Source organism: Perkinsus marinus, assembly GCF_000006405.1.
Source record: "Perkinsus marinus ATCC 50983 genomic scaffold scf_1104296970664, whole genome shotgun sequence".
NCBI lineage: Eukaryota > Perkinsozoa > Perkinsida > Perkinsidae > Perkinsus > Perkinsus marinus.
The window spans coordinates 378,134-391,665 of record NW_003202385.1 but is presented as its reverse complement, the minus strand read 5'-3'; the positions used below and the strand labels follow the sequence as shown (position 1 = coordinate 391,665).

The window sequence follows — 13,532 nt, the reverse complement described above, 5'->3', positions numbered from 1 at the left end:
ACACACAAACAGCCTTATGGTAGTAGTTTGACCAGGGAGCATGTCTCCACTGAGGACCAGGCCAGCACCATACCACACCACGCCTGTCATCGACACATATATCATAATACCCACCACCCAGCCGAAGCCTCCTAGACCAAACGACTTCTTAACCCCGATAGCATAGCTCCTATCTATATGATGGGAGTACCTGTACACAGCCTTGAGATGATTCGTCAAAGGTGTGGTACCGAGTCTCGGCCTTAGCCTCCCCTCGAGGGAACGTCTTCACAACGCGAATGTTACTCAGAGCTTCACTCGCTACTTCAGTGGACGAGGCCAGCTCCTTCTGGTAGTCTTTCGACAGCTGCTCTACAAATTTGGCGTATACCATAGTAGCGATGGCCGCTAGCGGAATCACCGACAGCATCATCTGAATCGGACCACCACAGTGTAGGGGGAGAATATCAAAATTCTGAGGGAATTTCTGGAAATTCTCATTGGTTTCCGTACACTTCTACACAAGTTTGTATGTAAACTTGTATTTCGAGTAAGGAAACTCCTGAGCAAATGATATTCTAACACTGCCTGCCAGCATAAACCACGACAGGACTACGCCAGGCCGATCTTTCGCCACTTACAAGAGTTAGTCGAGTAGATATCACGAAGAGGATGATGGTACCACCAATTACGGCGGCGAGAGAGCGGACACCCACAGAGAGGTTCACGGTCAAGGCATCTTGTAGGGTCTAAGGCCAAGGATGGAGTCTTCGGAGGAATGGCAGCTACGACTGCTACCGTAACGTCGTTGGAAAGTCTACTGGTGAGCTCGCCTGACTTCGTCTCGTCATACATGGCAACCTCTTGGCGCAGAAGGTTGGAGAAGAGGTCCTTCCTAAGCAACATACACGGGGCATGATCATGCTACTTAGGAAGGGCCGTCCGCCCCCACCTTAGTCGGGCTACAATGCGCTCTCCGGCAACACTGAGGTAAGCCGCTCTACCTCCACTGAAGACATTCGATAACACCAGACAGATGAGCAGCTCCATAGCCTCCTCGTTGAGGCGAGCACGCTTGTCAGCAGCAGGGATCATGGTAGAGGGCACCGATACTAGGTTGATGATAGCCCCGAACAGCCTAAGGCGACGCCCACATCAGTGACTGATGTTACGAGTGCTACCTTGGTATGGCTAAGTTGATAGCAGCAGCAGAATATAGGCACACCATACCGCAGGTATATAGGAGGATCTCAGGAGAGGCTATTCGGATGAATCGACCTACTCCACTTTGACGCGTTGACAAGCACTGAAGTAGGAGACGTCACTACCGAGTTCGATTCCTATAGAACGTGTGGCGAGCAATAGCTTACTTTAGCGGTAAAAGCCAGGCCTCCTATCGTTAACGTGGTGAGGCATATAATGGCCAGAGCAGTATAGACCGCAACTTTAACGCTGAGGATAGTGAAGGAGTCATCACCACCACTCTGGGATGCTGCTTGGGTAGTGGTGCTGGCCAGAAGACCACCTAAGCAACGTTGTTGTGTACACCTCTGCGACAGAGGTCATGGTGACGATGACTAGAGCTTCGTTTTAGGTGTCACCTTGGATATATAAAGGATATTTCCACGTCACTCCTGCCGCCAGGAGACAGCCAATGAGGAAGCAGATGAGGATAACAGTCTTCGCTCGGTGGTGAGAATAGGACGCACAGACTGACGGCCGACCACCAACAGGTGTGATGGCGGACCTCTCCTCGACAACCAAAGCGACCAGAGGCTGGCGGCTAGACATTATAGTAGTAAAAACTCTACCATAGATATTACCTAAGGTCTTGTGATGATTGACAATAGGAGTAAACAAGTATTCAATCGGGGAAACTAACGAGGGTTCAGTTTCTTATACAGAACGCATACGTCCCATCAACACTTGGAGGAGCACGCATAAACAACAACACGGTACACAGAAGATCCACTGCAATGCCTCCTAATCCTCAATAGTCGCAGGTTCAAATCCCGGTAGATGGATATTATGCGAATTCCATACCAAATCTCTGGTTATTGCTACGTCAGTCAACGGTGGTGGCGTTTACACTGTCTTGGATTCCACGGATTTTGATAATGAGAAGTGAGAATGTTGCGGTCACTCGAAGACACAAAAGATTGTCGTCCTCCATAGTTGTCGTAGAATTGTGATGGAGCTGAGTATCTACCGTCAAGCTAGTATGTTAGTCTGCTACGATTGAACTTCTATAGATCTTTAAACTGTTACTAATCTTACGTTCGACGTGAGATCAGACGATATTTCGTTAACTCAACGGACATTGGAAAACCGTCATAACACCTCTAAAAGCGTCTAGATGCACGACGTTGTATCGATTAGACTATCCATACGCAACACGGTAGTGGCCACCCTCAAAAATGGAGCTCAAGTTAGAAAACTCATGTACTATAGCCTGCGGTGTCGCCGCCGATGGCGTAGCAGCAGCAGGAGGAGGAGCAATGATGATGATGAGGATGCGAGATCGGCATTCGCATTAGACCAACATAGACTATTAATAATGAGAATAGTACAGGACGTTAAAAAGTTACGCTTGGGTGTATTGGTGGCAAACATCGGCGTACCTGGGAGGAAGAAAGGCAGCTAAACGTGGTGGCGGACGGCAGCGCTATGGTACTACTAGAAATTTACAGGACTTTGCGTTATACGCATATCCTGGGTCCACAGTGTTGACCACTTCTCACCAAACACTCCTAATCCTCTCTGAGCTTCTTGAATCTGAGTCGCGACCAGGAGTAGATTCACACATGCCTCTACCACGTACGGTGTCCAAAACAAACTTGCAGATAGGCCCGGTCCCAACTTGATTGTCCACTGGTATCTGCTAGGGACTCAAGTGTAGTAGAAGAGGAGCGTCGAGGAGCGTCATACATGGATATCCTTTCCTTTGAAGTTGATCAAATCAACTGGACACACAATAGCTGCTGTCCCCGTACCTACCACATCACGAGAAGGACATATCAATTTCCTAGACAGCATACTCTAATCGCGGATGCAGACTTTGAGCAGCCGATATGAATAAACGTCGCCGCCCCACGGTCGAATGGAAGCTATTACCAAAGACTTCGAGGAGATTGCCGGCCTCATAGGCAGCGATGACCTCGTTTATGGTTACATGCCTCTCTGATACCTCTATGCCACGGGGAGCCCCCTCGGACCTCAAAACTTGAAGCGCCTGAAAACACTATCAATAAACCCTTCAAGCGGTAGAGCGCTGCGCTCTCATCCCAGAGGTAGCAGGTTCAACTCCCGGCAAACAGACTTTATAGTCCATACCGAGTCTCTGGTGATTCCTGGTAGTATCACATCACTCAACGGTGGTGTCACCACTTCCATACCATCAGGAGTACGGAACACCAAGAACAGATTCATAGTACCTTCATAACGCAAGATGCATCCACAACACTGAACCCTATCCAGCCAGCTATTACCAACCTCCGTTACATAGTAGTCCTCAGCCGACGAGTCGGTCGGGAGTAACCATAGTATTTGTGAATACCCCATCTCGATCTGCATAACATCACCGCTGCTAACACGACACGCTCAGCATGAGCACACTCACTGCTTCCCGCAGCGGTAAGAGCGTTGGTCCGTAATTACCCCCGACCTTCTGAGCACCCGTGCCTAGTCCAAATATGGCGGTACTACGATCGTCCATAATAACGTTACCTCCAGGCCAAGCCCTAACAGCCTTGCTAGATGCTAGTAGCGACACTGGTTTGAATCCAGACTTATAATACCTATCATCCCACGAGGCATCACATCATCAACAGCAGCAGCCTCGACAACACTACGGTCCGACAGGACTGCTAATGACGAACAACTTGGCATCAGTAGGAGGCAATACTCCTAATATGGCCTGCCATGATTGGACCATGACCGTGCCAGTGACTATGACCAGGCCTACTTGGGTTCCAATGCATGTCGGGCGAATATAGAGGGAATAACCCGGCTCTGACGGTATCATGTGCTCGTCAATTAATACCAGCTCTCTGATGAGGTCGTATCTACTCTCCAAACTGGTGGACATTATGGACGCCCTTGCGACACTACATAGCTTTCTCATCCTGTTTGGTGAGGTCAGCCATAGCACTACGCCGGATGGAATTGGCGAAACGCGCAATGTTACTAGACAGACGAAACTCTCTGATGCCCTCTGGCACTCTATATCTGCGCTCCATGATTTGCGAAAAATATGGTATGAAAATAATAATAACATCTACACTTTCAGTCCTTCGAAGCAGCCTACTGCATAATGCAATACAGGAGATGCTGGATGCACCTTGATGTCCCCCATCGGCATTATCCGTGGCTAAACCCGTGACCATGACCGCTGCACCGCGAAATTATTCCCACTACCTTCGCCCATCCAGTAGCCATATTGTAGTCAATCTCGAGCATATGATCCGAAAACCTCTTCCCAAACTCTAGGGTGTCCAGCGGCGGCAATACCGAGAGCCTGGGGGCTCTCACCAGCTGAGAGGGAGATGTCCTGTTCACGTCTGGCCGTGAGTATTCACCTCTACAGAGGATGGCTCAATGCCGTGATATGTAGGTGGTCTGGCAACAATAGGAGTTGGAGTGCTGGATAACGCTGATACATTGAAAAGATGACGACGCGTACGACGAGCAAGCATATCACCGCAAGAATAGTAGCCTCTGAGGAGAGCAATAGGAAGTGTAGTGAGATTACAAGGGTTCCATCATAGCAACCTTACGTAATACAATTCTATCTCACTACAGGAACTCCACCACTACTACTACTACTACTACTACCACCACTACTACCATGCTAGTACCAAGAGGCCCGGTCCACCCCGCAATCACCAAGGAATTTCGAGCTGTCCGAGGAAGGACGTGCCGCAATTGCACGGACGAAATCTATACTCAACTCAAACGGTTTAGTAGCGAGGGGACTTCCAAGCTGTAAGACTTATCTCCCTATATAGCAACCCAAGATATAGAATCACTAATGACCTTACTGAAACCCCTACAGGTACTGACGAGGAAGGGAGCGAACCGTATAATAGGCAGTTGAGGAATTTACAATCTGGCGTTGATTCATCATAAATGTCGCTCGCCCAAAAATGACACCCAATCACCAGCCCGTTAGGGAGGTGCCAGTACGGGAGACCTTTGACATAGGGCGCCAGAGGTCTCCCTGTCTCTCTCCCTAGGGAGATGACAACACGAATGTAGGGTTGAAGGAAGCTCAACTTGTGGAGCTAGTTCAAATCGAACGGAGATTTTGTGCTAAGTGCAGGAAGGAGGGAGCTGTTCGGCAGCAAATCGAAACAAATCGACGCCCACTAGTCGCCCCTTCCAGAAGGTCAGCACATATCAGCAGAGAATCTCATATACCATCAAAGTGATAGACTCAACACCATAGTAGTAACAACAGTGGTGTCTACCATCACTAGTCTGCACTCTACTCATTATTCATCTCATGTCGCACAACATGATGACGATGAGCAGCAACACTATCCTCTACAGGAGCCAATGATAAAACTTCCCCGTCTTCACCCAAATTCACCATAAACATTTTCAATCGGCTACATCATGTTATTAGGAGAGCTTCCTCAGGCAGGCCTTGCTGGACCTCACCCTATCTGGCCTGGTAGGGACATTCTCAAGCAAGGTTCCTTCGTCTGCTGCAAGATGAGCGATTTATGGTACGATTATTGCGGAGCGAGCGAAGCGAGCGGAGCTTATATTACTGCGCACGAACACTCGTGTGCGTGCGTCCGTCCGTCCGTCCGACCGACCGACCGTGCGTGAGCAAAAATTCTGACCCGACCAGGGCGATTCAGAAGACAAACAGGGTATCATTCTGTCCCCCGTTGACTCCTCATCAGCGTAAAAATATAGCGAAAGTGTGGCTGTTGCTTTGCCCGCTTATTTTTCACGAAACGATTTTGCGCACAAGTGATGAACTGTTAGCTCAGCACGTTAGTATTCACGACTCCCAACCGAATGACCTAGGGTCAAATCCCACGATGGTCATTATTCTCACATGTCTCCATAAGGAGACAGTGGTCGGCCACGTCGACGACGCCAGCCAACACCCGACGACCTTTTGTTTTTTAGTCACCCAATTTCAAAATAATCTCAATAAGAGCCCGCAGAATTCTTGATAGGAAGCTCAGCGAGCTCCGCCCCTTCGCACCGAAGACCTAGTGTCATGGCTACAACTGACTGCTAAGGAGGATCCAATACACACCCCACATGCCTAGTCCAAAGCCAACACATGCAGTGCATCGAGAGAAGGGGTTAACAACATCATCATCACCAACATGCGATCAATTCACGATAGCAGCTCTTCTCAACGTTATCACTGCCACATTGTGTGCGTCGACCTGAAACGACTATGAACGAAAACGTGTTAGCAACGCGCCAATATCAACCGACACATCTGCTGAGGACTACCACGTAACCACAAAGTTGCGGATAACGTCAAGAATTTCACCTCAGTTTGCCTCGCAGCCACGTATGATGCCAACCGCGCTGACATCTCTGGATGCAACTTGCTCCCTGAGAAAATACACACGCAGCATCGGCATCGCACGATAGGCCTGAGAGGACCTTACTCCTCCCAGAGTTCATGTCCAGGTAGAACGTGCCGTCATAGAACCATCCATTGGGGAGCTCCTTCCCCACAGTAGCCTCCAGTATTGCTTCCCGAACATCGGCAGGAACCACCTACACCTTATGAGGATTAGCAACTGATTCTATTCATGCCTTCCCTTTGAGTACTTGCCTACTGCGTCATTCAAGGCAGCGACTATAATGAAATATTACTACCGAATCTGTGAGATGCGCCTCACGAGGCAGTATACTCGGCAAACACTCTCGAACTACCAACGCCATAAACGCCTAAAACAAAACAACCTACGTTGCACTACTCCTTTACTCATAACTGACTTTCCCAATATCAGATGCCCGAGCTGTCGAACCATGCGGAGCGAGAAACCTTCCCCTCATGGTGGGCCCATGACCCCCTTCCTCCTCGAGGAGACTCTCAGCGATCGGGTAACTCCATCGCGTCCCTTACCACAACTTCTTCCAACTATACTGCGCCCAATTCCCCTACATGCTCCAGCTCTGACCATATCCAGAAGCGCATCAGCAGGCACATTATCGTCATCACAAAGAACACCTCTGACCACCACCGACAACAGTATAGTCCCCTCAGGCAGTGGCCACCTGTCCATTTCCCATAGGACTACCCGAAAGCCATCGTACCGCTCACCTATATTCAGGGTCAAGGTAGCGACCAAAACGACCAAGGCCAAGACTCTGGCACAGCTGACGTAATCTGGCCCGACACAGAATAGATCCAGCCCCAGTGGTAGGCAACTGTAACACACTGCAGGGAGAACTCAGACCCTACCCAACCTCTAGTTCGATCTCCAATGTCGACTGCGGCCTAGGATAAGACAGTTCAGCCCTTTCCATAGGCAAGTACAGGCACTCCATCGTTGGGGACTCCTTCAGCACGTCAGCAACGTCCCGAGGTCTATCGGGCCCGATCGGGAGGAGATGTACCTCGAAAGTCGACCACCCACTCGCTGCTACTGATACCACAATAGCTCTACTTTGCCGCATATTTTACTCAGATCATAGTGAATCAAACGCTCAAACTTGTTCGCAGTGTTCCGATCGGGTACGACGACCGCCGAGCACAGACGAATTAGGCGGGCAACCAGTGGGTGTCTGATCGTCCCCTCCTGCCCTATGGGGAAGTACCTCAACGCGAACAACACTACCCTCTTCACGCCACTGCCGGCCTTACGTTTCGGGGTCCAAAAATGCTACGACCAAGCCCACAACATCAACCTTGCCAGCAACAGCTATGAGATATGACCAAGACTGCCCGGAAGAGCTGCGAGTAGTAGCCCTCTAGACTAGGCTGGCCTCACATCCTCAATGCTTGTAGTCCAAACCACTACTCCACGGCTCGTATCAGCTGTTCCAATGCCTACGTCGACTGTCTGAGACTTCCCAGCAACACCAACCTGGCTTACATTCGGTGACGGCTATGTGGTATGGTAAATGCAGGCAGCTAGCCCCGAGGTAGCCAGCCAAACTTTTGGCAAGGCGCTGGGTGGAGCCTTCCGACCCTGGTAGGCCAGCAACAAACACAACTCCTCGAGGGGACGAGAGCTCAGCGCACGGGGGCAGCGTGAACCGCCTGAAGTGACGACAGTTGCACCCCAGTCTCCGGGGGGGGGGGGGGTTCGACGCGTCACCTGCATAGATTAGCCTCTACTAAAGGCTGCTCTCCGCTCTTCCCACTTCTTAAAAATCTCGCCACCTGAGCCCGATGGGAGAAGCATGGTAGATGCCTTTACACTTACCTCGATAGGCAGATCGCCGATATCCTTTACTCCAATACTGATACCACGCTCTCGCAACAACTGCAGTACTCGTGATGGTGATGACAGGTAGTCGTCGGGCTCGTCTGTGGATTGCAGAGAAGGACGGACAAGCTCAAACACGAGGAGATACTGGCCCTCCATAGACATGGTCAGCCACGGCCTGACGAGGAACTATATCAACTGGTGGAGTTGATCAACGGAAACCGAGGCAACCACGTATGGGAGATTCACACCGCATATCAGCTCGCACTGATAAGGTTTAATACTGACAAGGTTTCCTCCAGGTAGGAAAATCTGTCAGCAGATGGGGATCATATATTACAATGCTGCCCCGACACGAGCAGGCCTTGTTGTTAAGAGAAGCAGAGAGCACCTCCTCTCACAGCAATAGTACACCACAACTGAGCTCATGCCTACCCGCCAGTTCCAATGCCATCGATTAGACACAGGGACGATTCGTTGTCAATTTTCACCAAGAGCACTCTGGAGCCGTCACCACACAATGCGAACCCGTTACTGTATCTACGGTATGAGGAAGATCTCCGACTAGCTCTGCACTGTTGCTGTCCAAATTCAAAATGGAAGTCCTTGGGAGTAGCGTGAGCCCACCAGCGACATGAATATTCACTTTTGCTCTCTACCATCAGCTCGCCGCCCACCCTACATGTTCATCTTCCCATACGTGATCCCAACACGAGCCAGGAGGGATCTCTTCGAGGCGTGGCATTTCCTGACGGAGCATTCAAGCCATAAATACTCCTACCACTTCACCATAATCCGATCCTCGAACGACTTGTGACGTCAGGAGGTGCAAATTCGAGTTCTCCAAGACTCTTCGTCGCCCTCGACTCGTCGCTGGAGGTCTCTTTATTGTTCATAGTCTTCCCTGCCATGTTGAGCAAGAGGCGACCCATACGGACCCCTCGGTGCTCCGATAGGAACCTGCAGACGAGACTGTCGTCTTCGGCACGCACTTCCCATACCTTGCAGCATCGTCCTCCACTGCACACTTCTCCCTAATCTGCGACCTCGAACAGCTCCAAGATAGAGGCGTCAATTGCGGCATCCTGTCAGTGGTGACCGCGATCACGTCCTCTCCCCCATCTCGGAACTAACAACGCTACCGTCCCAACATGTGGCCGCTACTACCATGTAGGTATCCCCATAGACGACCGTTATGTCTTTGCTCGTGACGACTGCCTATCATACTGGGCAGTGGGACTCCAGCACTACTCGAACGCCAACTACCGATATAAAAGCGCAAGTAATCTCAGCTCCTTCCGGCCTCCTCTCCGAAGTTGATCCGAATGCATCAATCCAATCAACCTTCACCCCGGCAGCGCTGCCTTCGCCGTTACCGATAGCCCCGGCAGCATCTCTGATCCAAATCACCACTTCACCACTCATAGGAAGGACTCTTCTGACCGGACTAGTCGAATAGCTTCCATTGTCATGGACTCAATCTCTTCCATGTCGTCATCAGACGTATCGTGGGACGGCAAGAGGTATGTCCGTGCGCAAGCGATACGAGTTTCTGGATGAACTCCTTTCCATACCTACATCACTATGTTCAATCCATCTCCAACCCATATCTCCCACACCATGTAGCCTCCCCTTCCCTCCTTGTAATCCCCAACCCCCCCAAAACCCTCTCTCAGAGCAAGCGTTTCGGTGCCCACCCAAGAACCCGGAACCAGCCGCCTTGCCCTGGCCGAACCAATCTCATCATCTCCCGTTTGACCGTAGCTGCACAATCGTTATTAGAGACGACACTGTGCATTCACTCACTCATAAAGTTCGATCAAAGGTTTCCCAAGCTCTTCAAGAACGACGCTGCCGCGGCCATCCATTCTGGTCACAGCAGCAATACTTTGGTTCCACGCAGTCTGAAGGCTGACTGATAGAGTTCAAAAGCCGATACGCGTCCACCTCCAACTCCTTCATTGGATGGCCCTGGGCAGCACGAGAAGCAGCGGCAGGCGTCCAATTGGACAAGACCTCACGCCGGAGCAACTCGCTGATGTCGGTAACGTTACGAGAGAGAGTTAGGAACCCTGGCGTCGCGAAGCCCTCATAACCGTAAGCCTTCACCTGATGAGGGACTTGTAGAGGCGATAAACTTGCACATGGTTCTTCGATTCACATCGCTGGAATGGTCTAGTTGGTTATGACGATCGCCTCACACGCGATAGGTCCCGAGTTCGATTCTCGGTTCCAGTACTTTATACTCACCAGAGGCCATTTCTCTAAGCTCATCTTCAACCCGTTAGCATTTGGCTTCTCTCCGAACACTGATTACAAAATATACTTGCGATTACAAATACACCACAGTTCAACAGAAGACCCACAACTTTGACAAAGACCTATGTCTGTCCTCCCCGACAATGCGCGAATGAAAGCACCAGTCTTCTTCAAGTCGTAGTCGTCGATATCTGTTTCCATATCCGCCGAGAAAACCTATTCTCCATACTTGGGAAACCTGCCCTATGCTTCTACGAGACTCGACTCTCACCAATGTCGAAGGCCACAAGCGGGTTACACTGCTGATTTTCGACACCATGGTTTCCGGGCAAAATATAGTACCTAGGAAAGCAAACTCATCCAATGAGTTCCAGCAACGTGAGTTACAATACTACTCCACATTCCCTCCTTCCCGGACACCACTATGAAGAGCTCGCTTAGCTCATCAGCCCTCTCGGAGAACTCGGAACCATTGAGGACGGTCCCGGCTGACCAAGCAAGGGACGAGATCATCTTCAAAATCATGTCTATTCATGCTACATGTGCCATACAACAGATGCAGCGCACACTGCATGCTGCCGGTGTTGAGTGACCCATCGGGGCCACAGACCAAAACCTGAGCTCAATGGTACCACCTCAGACATCACAGCAATCAACGATGCGGCCACATGAAGGGACGACGAATCGACTAGCATACTATATATCTACACCATACCGATCTCCATAGCTTGTGACTAGAACGATCACTCCCACAGCCTTGAGGATAACAAGTCCATGTTAGTGAGCGTATTGAGCTATTACCCGATGTAATGTAAAACTGTCGACAGGATTCACCACTGCTTACCAGGCAATCACTTCCAGAGGCAGTTACGGTCCGCCTTAAACACAAGTAGCGGTCCAAACTCGCAAGGGCATCCCGTTCGTCCACCATCACCGATTAAAATAAGATCTTTTTCACCGCACCCAGTCATCCAGATTGACAAGAACACAAGACTCACGCCTCCTCTTCATGACCATGGCAGAACTGTACTACTCAACCACCTGTGCATGTTCACACTAATGGTGTCACATACTCGATGGTGTTGAGCCAACGGCTAACAACAGCAGCCAATTATACAACCCGCAAGGGCTAGATATATTAACAACAGTACGATCAAATCATGTTCAGTACTCAGTCGAGCACAAGTACCAGCTATAACCTCCTGATTGACTTAACGTCAGGCTTCGCTCGGACTGGCGTACCAAGGAAGGGGCTTCGGGGGGTCGTACAGTGACGAGTACTGCGTACGCGTGCAGACTCACAGAGCGGAGAAGCATCTACAGAACAACAATCACAAGCCGTTCAAACGAGGAGCTTACCTCTGCCGAATAATCCACCCTTAGGAGTACTTGCAAGCCTCTGAGCGCTGCGGAGCTCAGATGAAGGAGAATACCGGGGATAGCTCTGCTGTGGAGTCACCATACCATCACTGGCCACTGGCTGTTCGCATTCACTATCATCACTGCTACTGTCATCGTCAACATCGATCTCCAACGGAACCCTCTGACAAGGGACGTAGTCGTTCCGCTCAGAGTCACCATCGACACTCATAGCGCACGGCGTAGAAGGACTATTCGAATCGGAAAACGCATCTTCTTCAGTCGCTTCAATGGAGTCTATAGATAACCCCATTCCTGCAATGGCAGCCATCGAGACTAGTCCTTCATCGTTAACATCCTGATAAAAGAAGTACTACATCACAAATCGCCAAATTCACACTTACTCTAGTATAAGCGTCGTCATCAAACTGAACTAAGTCGTGAAACTCGCAATACTCAGAGCTGGTGCTCGAGGAGGTACGTCGACGTTTGACCGGAGTCAACGAGCGGGGCAGAGCATGCAATACAGTACACAGTCGAGCACGACGATCATACCCGTCACGGTCAGCAGAGAACAGTCTGGCCTGACGTCGTAATGCAGTTCAGAACGGTCACGAGGACCAGCTGCGCCTACCGCGGTCATGTTGAGCGGCTTGTCCAAAATCGGCCGCTCCATCAGATCGACAATATCCTCCAGAAACTGTTGGAGGCTCCAATTCTCGCCGGACCACATTCGGCCCAAAGCTAGCTTACAAACCTACACCAACAGAACAACGATCACATCGTCCGACCGAGAGAAAGGGAGCTCACATCTCCTGTGGCTTCATCAATATTAGGATGAAATACTCTAGTACTGAACACCACTCGAGGAGGCAGCCTCGGGAACTCCGCTTCAATGAGGAGTCTAAGGAAGAAGGCTGCGACACAATGACCGACAAGAGCTTACTTTAGAGAGAAGAAACCGCGAGAATATGGTGACACTTGTGAACCACGAACGACAGCATGGATCTCGGTCGGATCCATAGCATTGGGTAGAGTTACTCTTCTGTCCTTCAGCCAGCTCGGAAGCGCCCCGTCTAGAATGCCTGACGACATGATGGCAATGACAGCGATCGAGATGCAGCAGAGCATACCATGCTCCTGAGCGTTGGTTGAGGATTCCGGAGGACCGCACGAGTTGAGGAAGTTAGCGGGCTGCTGTCGATGAAGTTGTCGCATAAGCTCAGCAATGACTTGAGGCTGTACATTTTCATGGCTCATACGAGTAAAGCGACAGAAGCTGAAAGATAACAATATCGCAAGGAGAAATGATAAGCGAACACGAGAAGCGAACTGTTGACAATCACACCACACGATGTAATTAAATCATGTGCAAACAACTTAGAATGTAGTCTTTCGCCGAAGACTACTCCGGGACGGGCGGGCGCGATACCAAGATATGCGCGCGACTAACCTCAGCCGTTTCATCGAATCACATTCCGTAGAACTTTTTCACCAACACCGCAGTCGTGAAACTTC

At 50.3% G+C, this 13,532-nt stretch overlaps 5 protein-coding genes and 1 non-coding gene across 6 annotated transcripts in view; 1 reads left to right on the top strand and 5 right to left on the bottom strand.

Moving 5' to 3' along the window:
* Window positions 1–1,770, bottom strand: part of Pmar_PMAR017164 (hypothetical protein) — a gene marked incomplete at both ends in the record, with an annotated part of 3,554 nt that extends 1,784 nt beyond the window's left edge. Inside the window, 8 exons of the mRNA XM_002767541.1 lie at window positions 5–190; window positions 231–412; window positions 621–728; window positions 778–874; window positions 932–1,117; window positions 1,161–1,285; window positions 1,350–1,504; window positions 1,581–1,770. Coding sequence (XP_002767587.1) covers window positions 5–190; window positions 231–412; window positions 621–728; window positions 778–874; window positions 932–1,117; window positions 1,161–1,285; window positions 1,350–1,504; window positions 1,581–1,770 — 1,229 coding nt within the window. The remainder of the gene's footprint in view (window positions 1–4; window positions 191–230; window positions 413–620; window positions 729–777; window positions 875–931; window positions 1,118–1,160; window positions 1,286–1,349; window positions 1,505–1,580) is intronic.
* A 615-nt stretch (window positions 1,771–2,385) lies between these two features.
* On the bottom strand, window positions 2,386–4,217 carry Pmar_PMAR017163 (conserved hypothetical protein; the record flags this gene model as incomplete). The annotated part of the gene is made up of 12 exons (XM_002767540.1): window positions 2,386–2,600; window positions 2,657–2,754; window positions 2,801–2,857; window positions 2,908–2,972; window positions 3,094–3,211; window positions 3,313–3,413; window positions 3,468–3,546; window positions 3,599–3,660; window positions 3,706–3,776; window positions 3,831–3,895; window positions 3,944–4,043; window positions 4,090–4,217. Coding segments are annotated over 12 exons (945 nt in total). The 3' UTR covers window positions 2,386–2,599.
* A 42-nt stretch (window positions 4,218–4,259) lies between these two features.
* Window positions 4,260–4,512, bottom strand: Pmar_PMAR017162 (branched-chain amino acid aminotransferase, putative; the record flags this gene model as incomplete). The annotated part of the gene is made up of 2 exons (XM_002767539.1): window positions 4,260–4,348; window positions 4,396–4,512. Coding segments are annotated over 2 exons (206 nt in total), but the record flags the coding sequence as incomplete, so codon positions are not given.
* Window positions 4,513–6,335: 1,823 nt separating this feature from the next.
* On the bottom strand, window positions 6,336–11,180 carry Pmar_PMAR017160 (hypothetical protein; the record flags this gene model as incomplete). The annotated part of the gene is made up of 24 exons (XM_002767538.1): window positions 6,336–6,392; window positions 6,503–6,567; window positions 6,624–6,735; window positions 6,838–6,909; window positions 6,958–7,082; window positions 7,127–7,239; window positions 7,286–7,351; window positions 7,427–7,581; window positions 7,632–7,768; window positions 8,061–8,227; window positions 8,286–8,350; window positions 8,394–8,574; window positions 8,832–8,936; window positions 9,079–9,144; window positions 9,186–9,356; window positions 9,398–9,525; window positions 9,663–9,792; window positions 9,840–9,970; window positions 10,016–10,160; window positions 10,203–10,300; window positions 10,344–10,505; window positions 10,647–10,705; window positions 10,927–10,997; window positions 11,056–11,180. The coding sequence occupies 24 exons, from the start codon at window positions 11,178–11,180 to the stop codon at window positions 6,336–6,338; spliced, it is 2,706 nt and encodes a 901-aa protein (XP_002767584.1).
* On the top strand, window positions 10,561–10,634 carry Pmar_PMAR017161. The gene has a single exon. It is a non-coding gene; the product is annotated as a tRNA-Val (tRNA).
* Window positions 11,181–11,679: 499 nt separating the features above from the next.
* Window positions 11,680–13,295, bottom strand: Pmar_PMAR017159 (ubiquitin-conjugating enzyme E2-24 kDa, putative). Its single transcript, XM_002767537.1, has 7 exons — window positions 13,148–13,295; window positions 12,961–13,099; window positions 12,825–12,918; window positions 12,649–12,771; window positions 12,419–12,598; window positions 12,015–12,372; window positions 11,680–11,972 (listed from the first exon to the last, which is right to left on the bottom strand). The coding sequence occupies exons 1-7, from the start codon at window positions 13,272–13,274 to the stop codon at window positions 11,848–11,850; spliced, it is 1,146 nt and encodes a 381-aa protein (XP_002767583.1). The 5' UTR covers window positions 13,275–13,295; the 3' UTR covers window positions 11,680–11,847.
* Between the last annotated feature and the right edge of the window lie 237 nt (window positions 13,296–13,532).

Excerpts from the sequence above, each read along its gene's own strand:
- Pmar_PMAR017159 (XM_002767537.1), bottom strand. The coding sequence starts at position 13,274 with ATGAGCCATGAAAATGTACAGCCTCAAGTCATTGCTGAGCTTATGCGA. Across the intron at positions 12,772-12,824 it reads TTGATGAAGCCACAGGAGAT|GTTTGTAAGCTAGCTTTGGG; the intron begins GTGAGCTCCCTT and ends CTGTTGGTGTAG. Across the intron at positions 12,373-12,418 it reads ATGACGACGCTTATACTAGA|GATGTTAACGATGAAGGACT; the intron begins GTAAGTGTGAAT and ends TTCTTTTATCAG.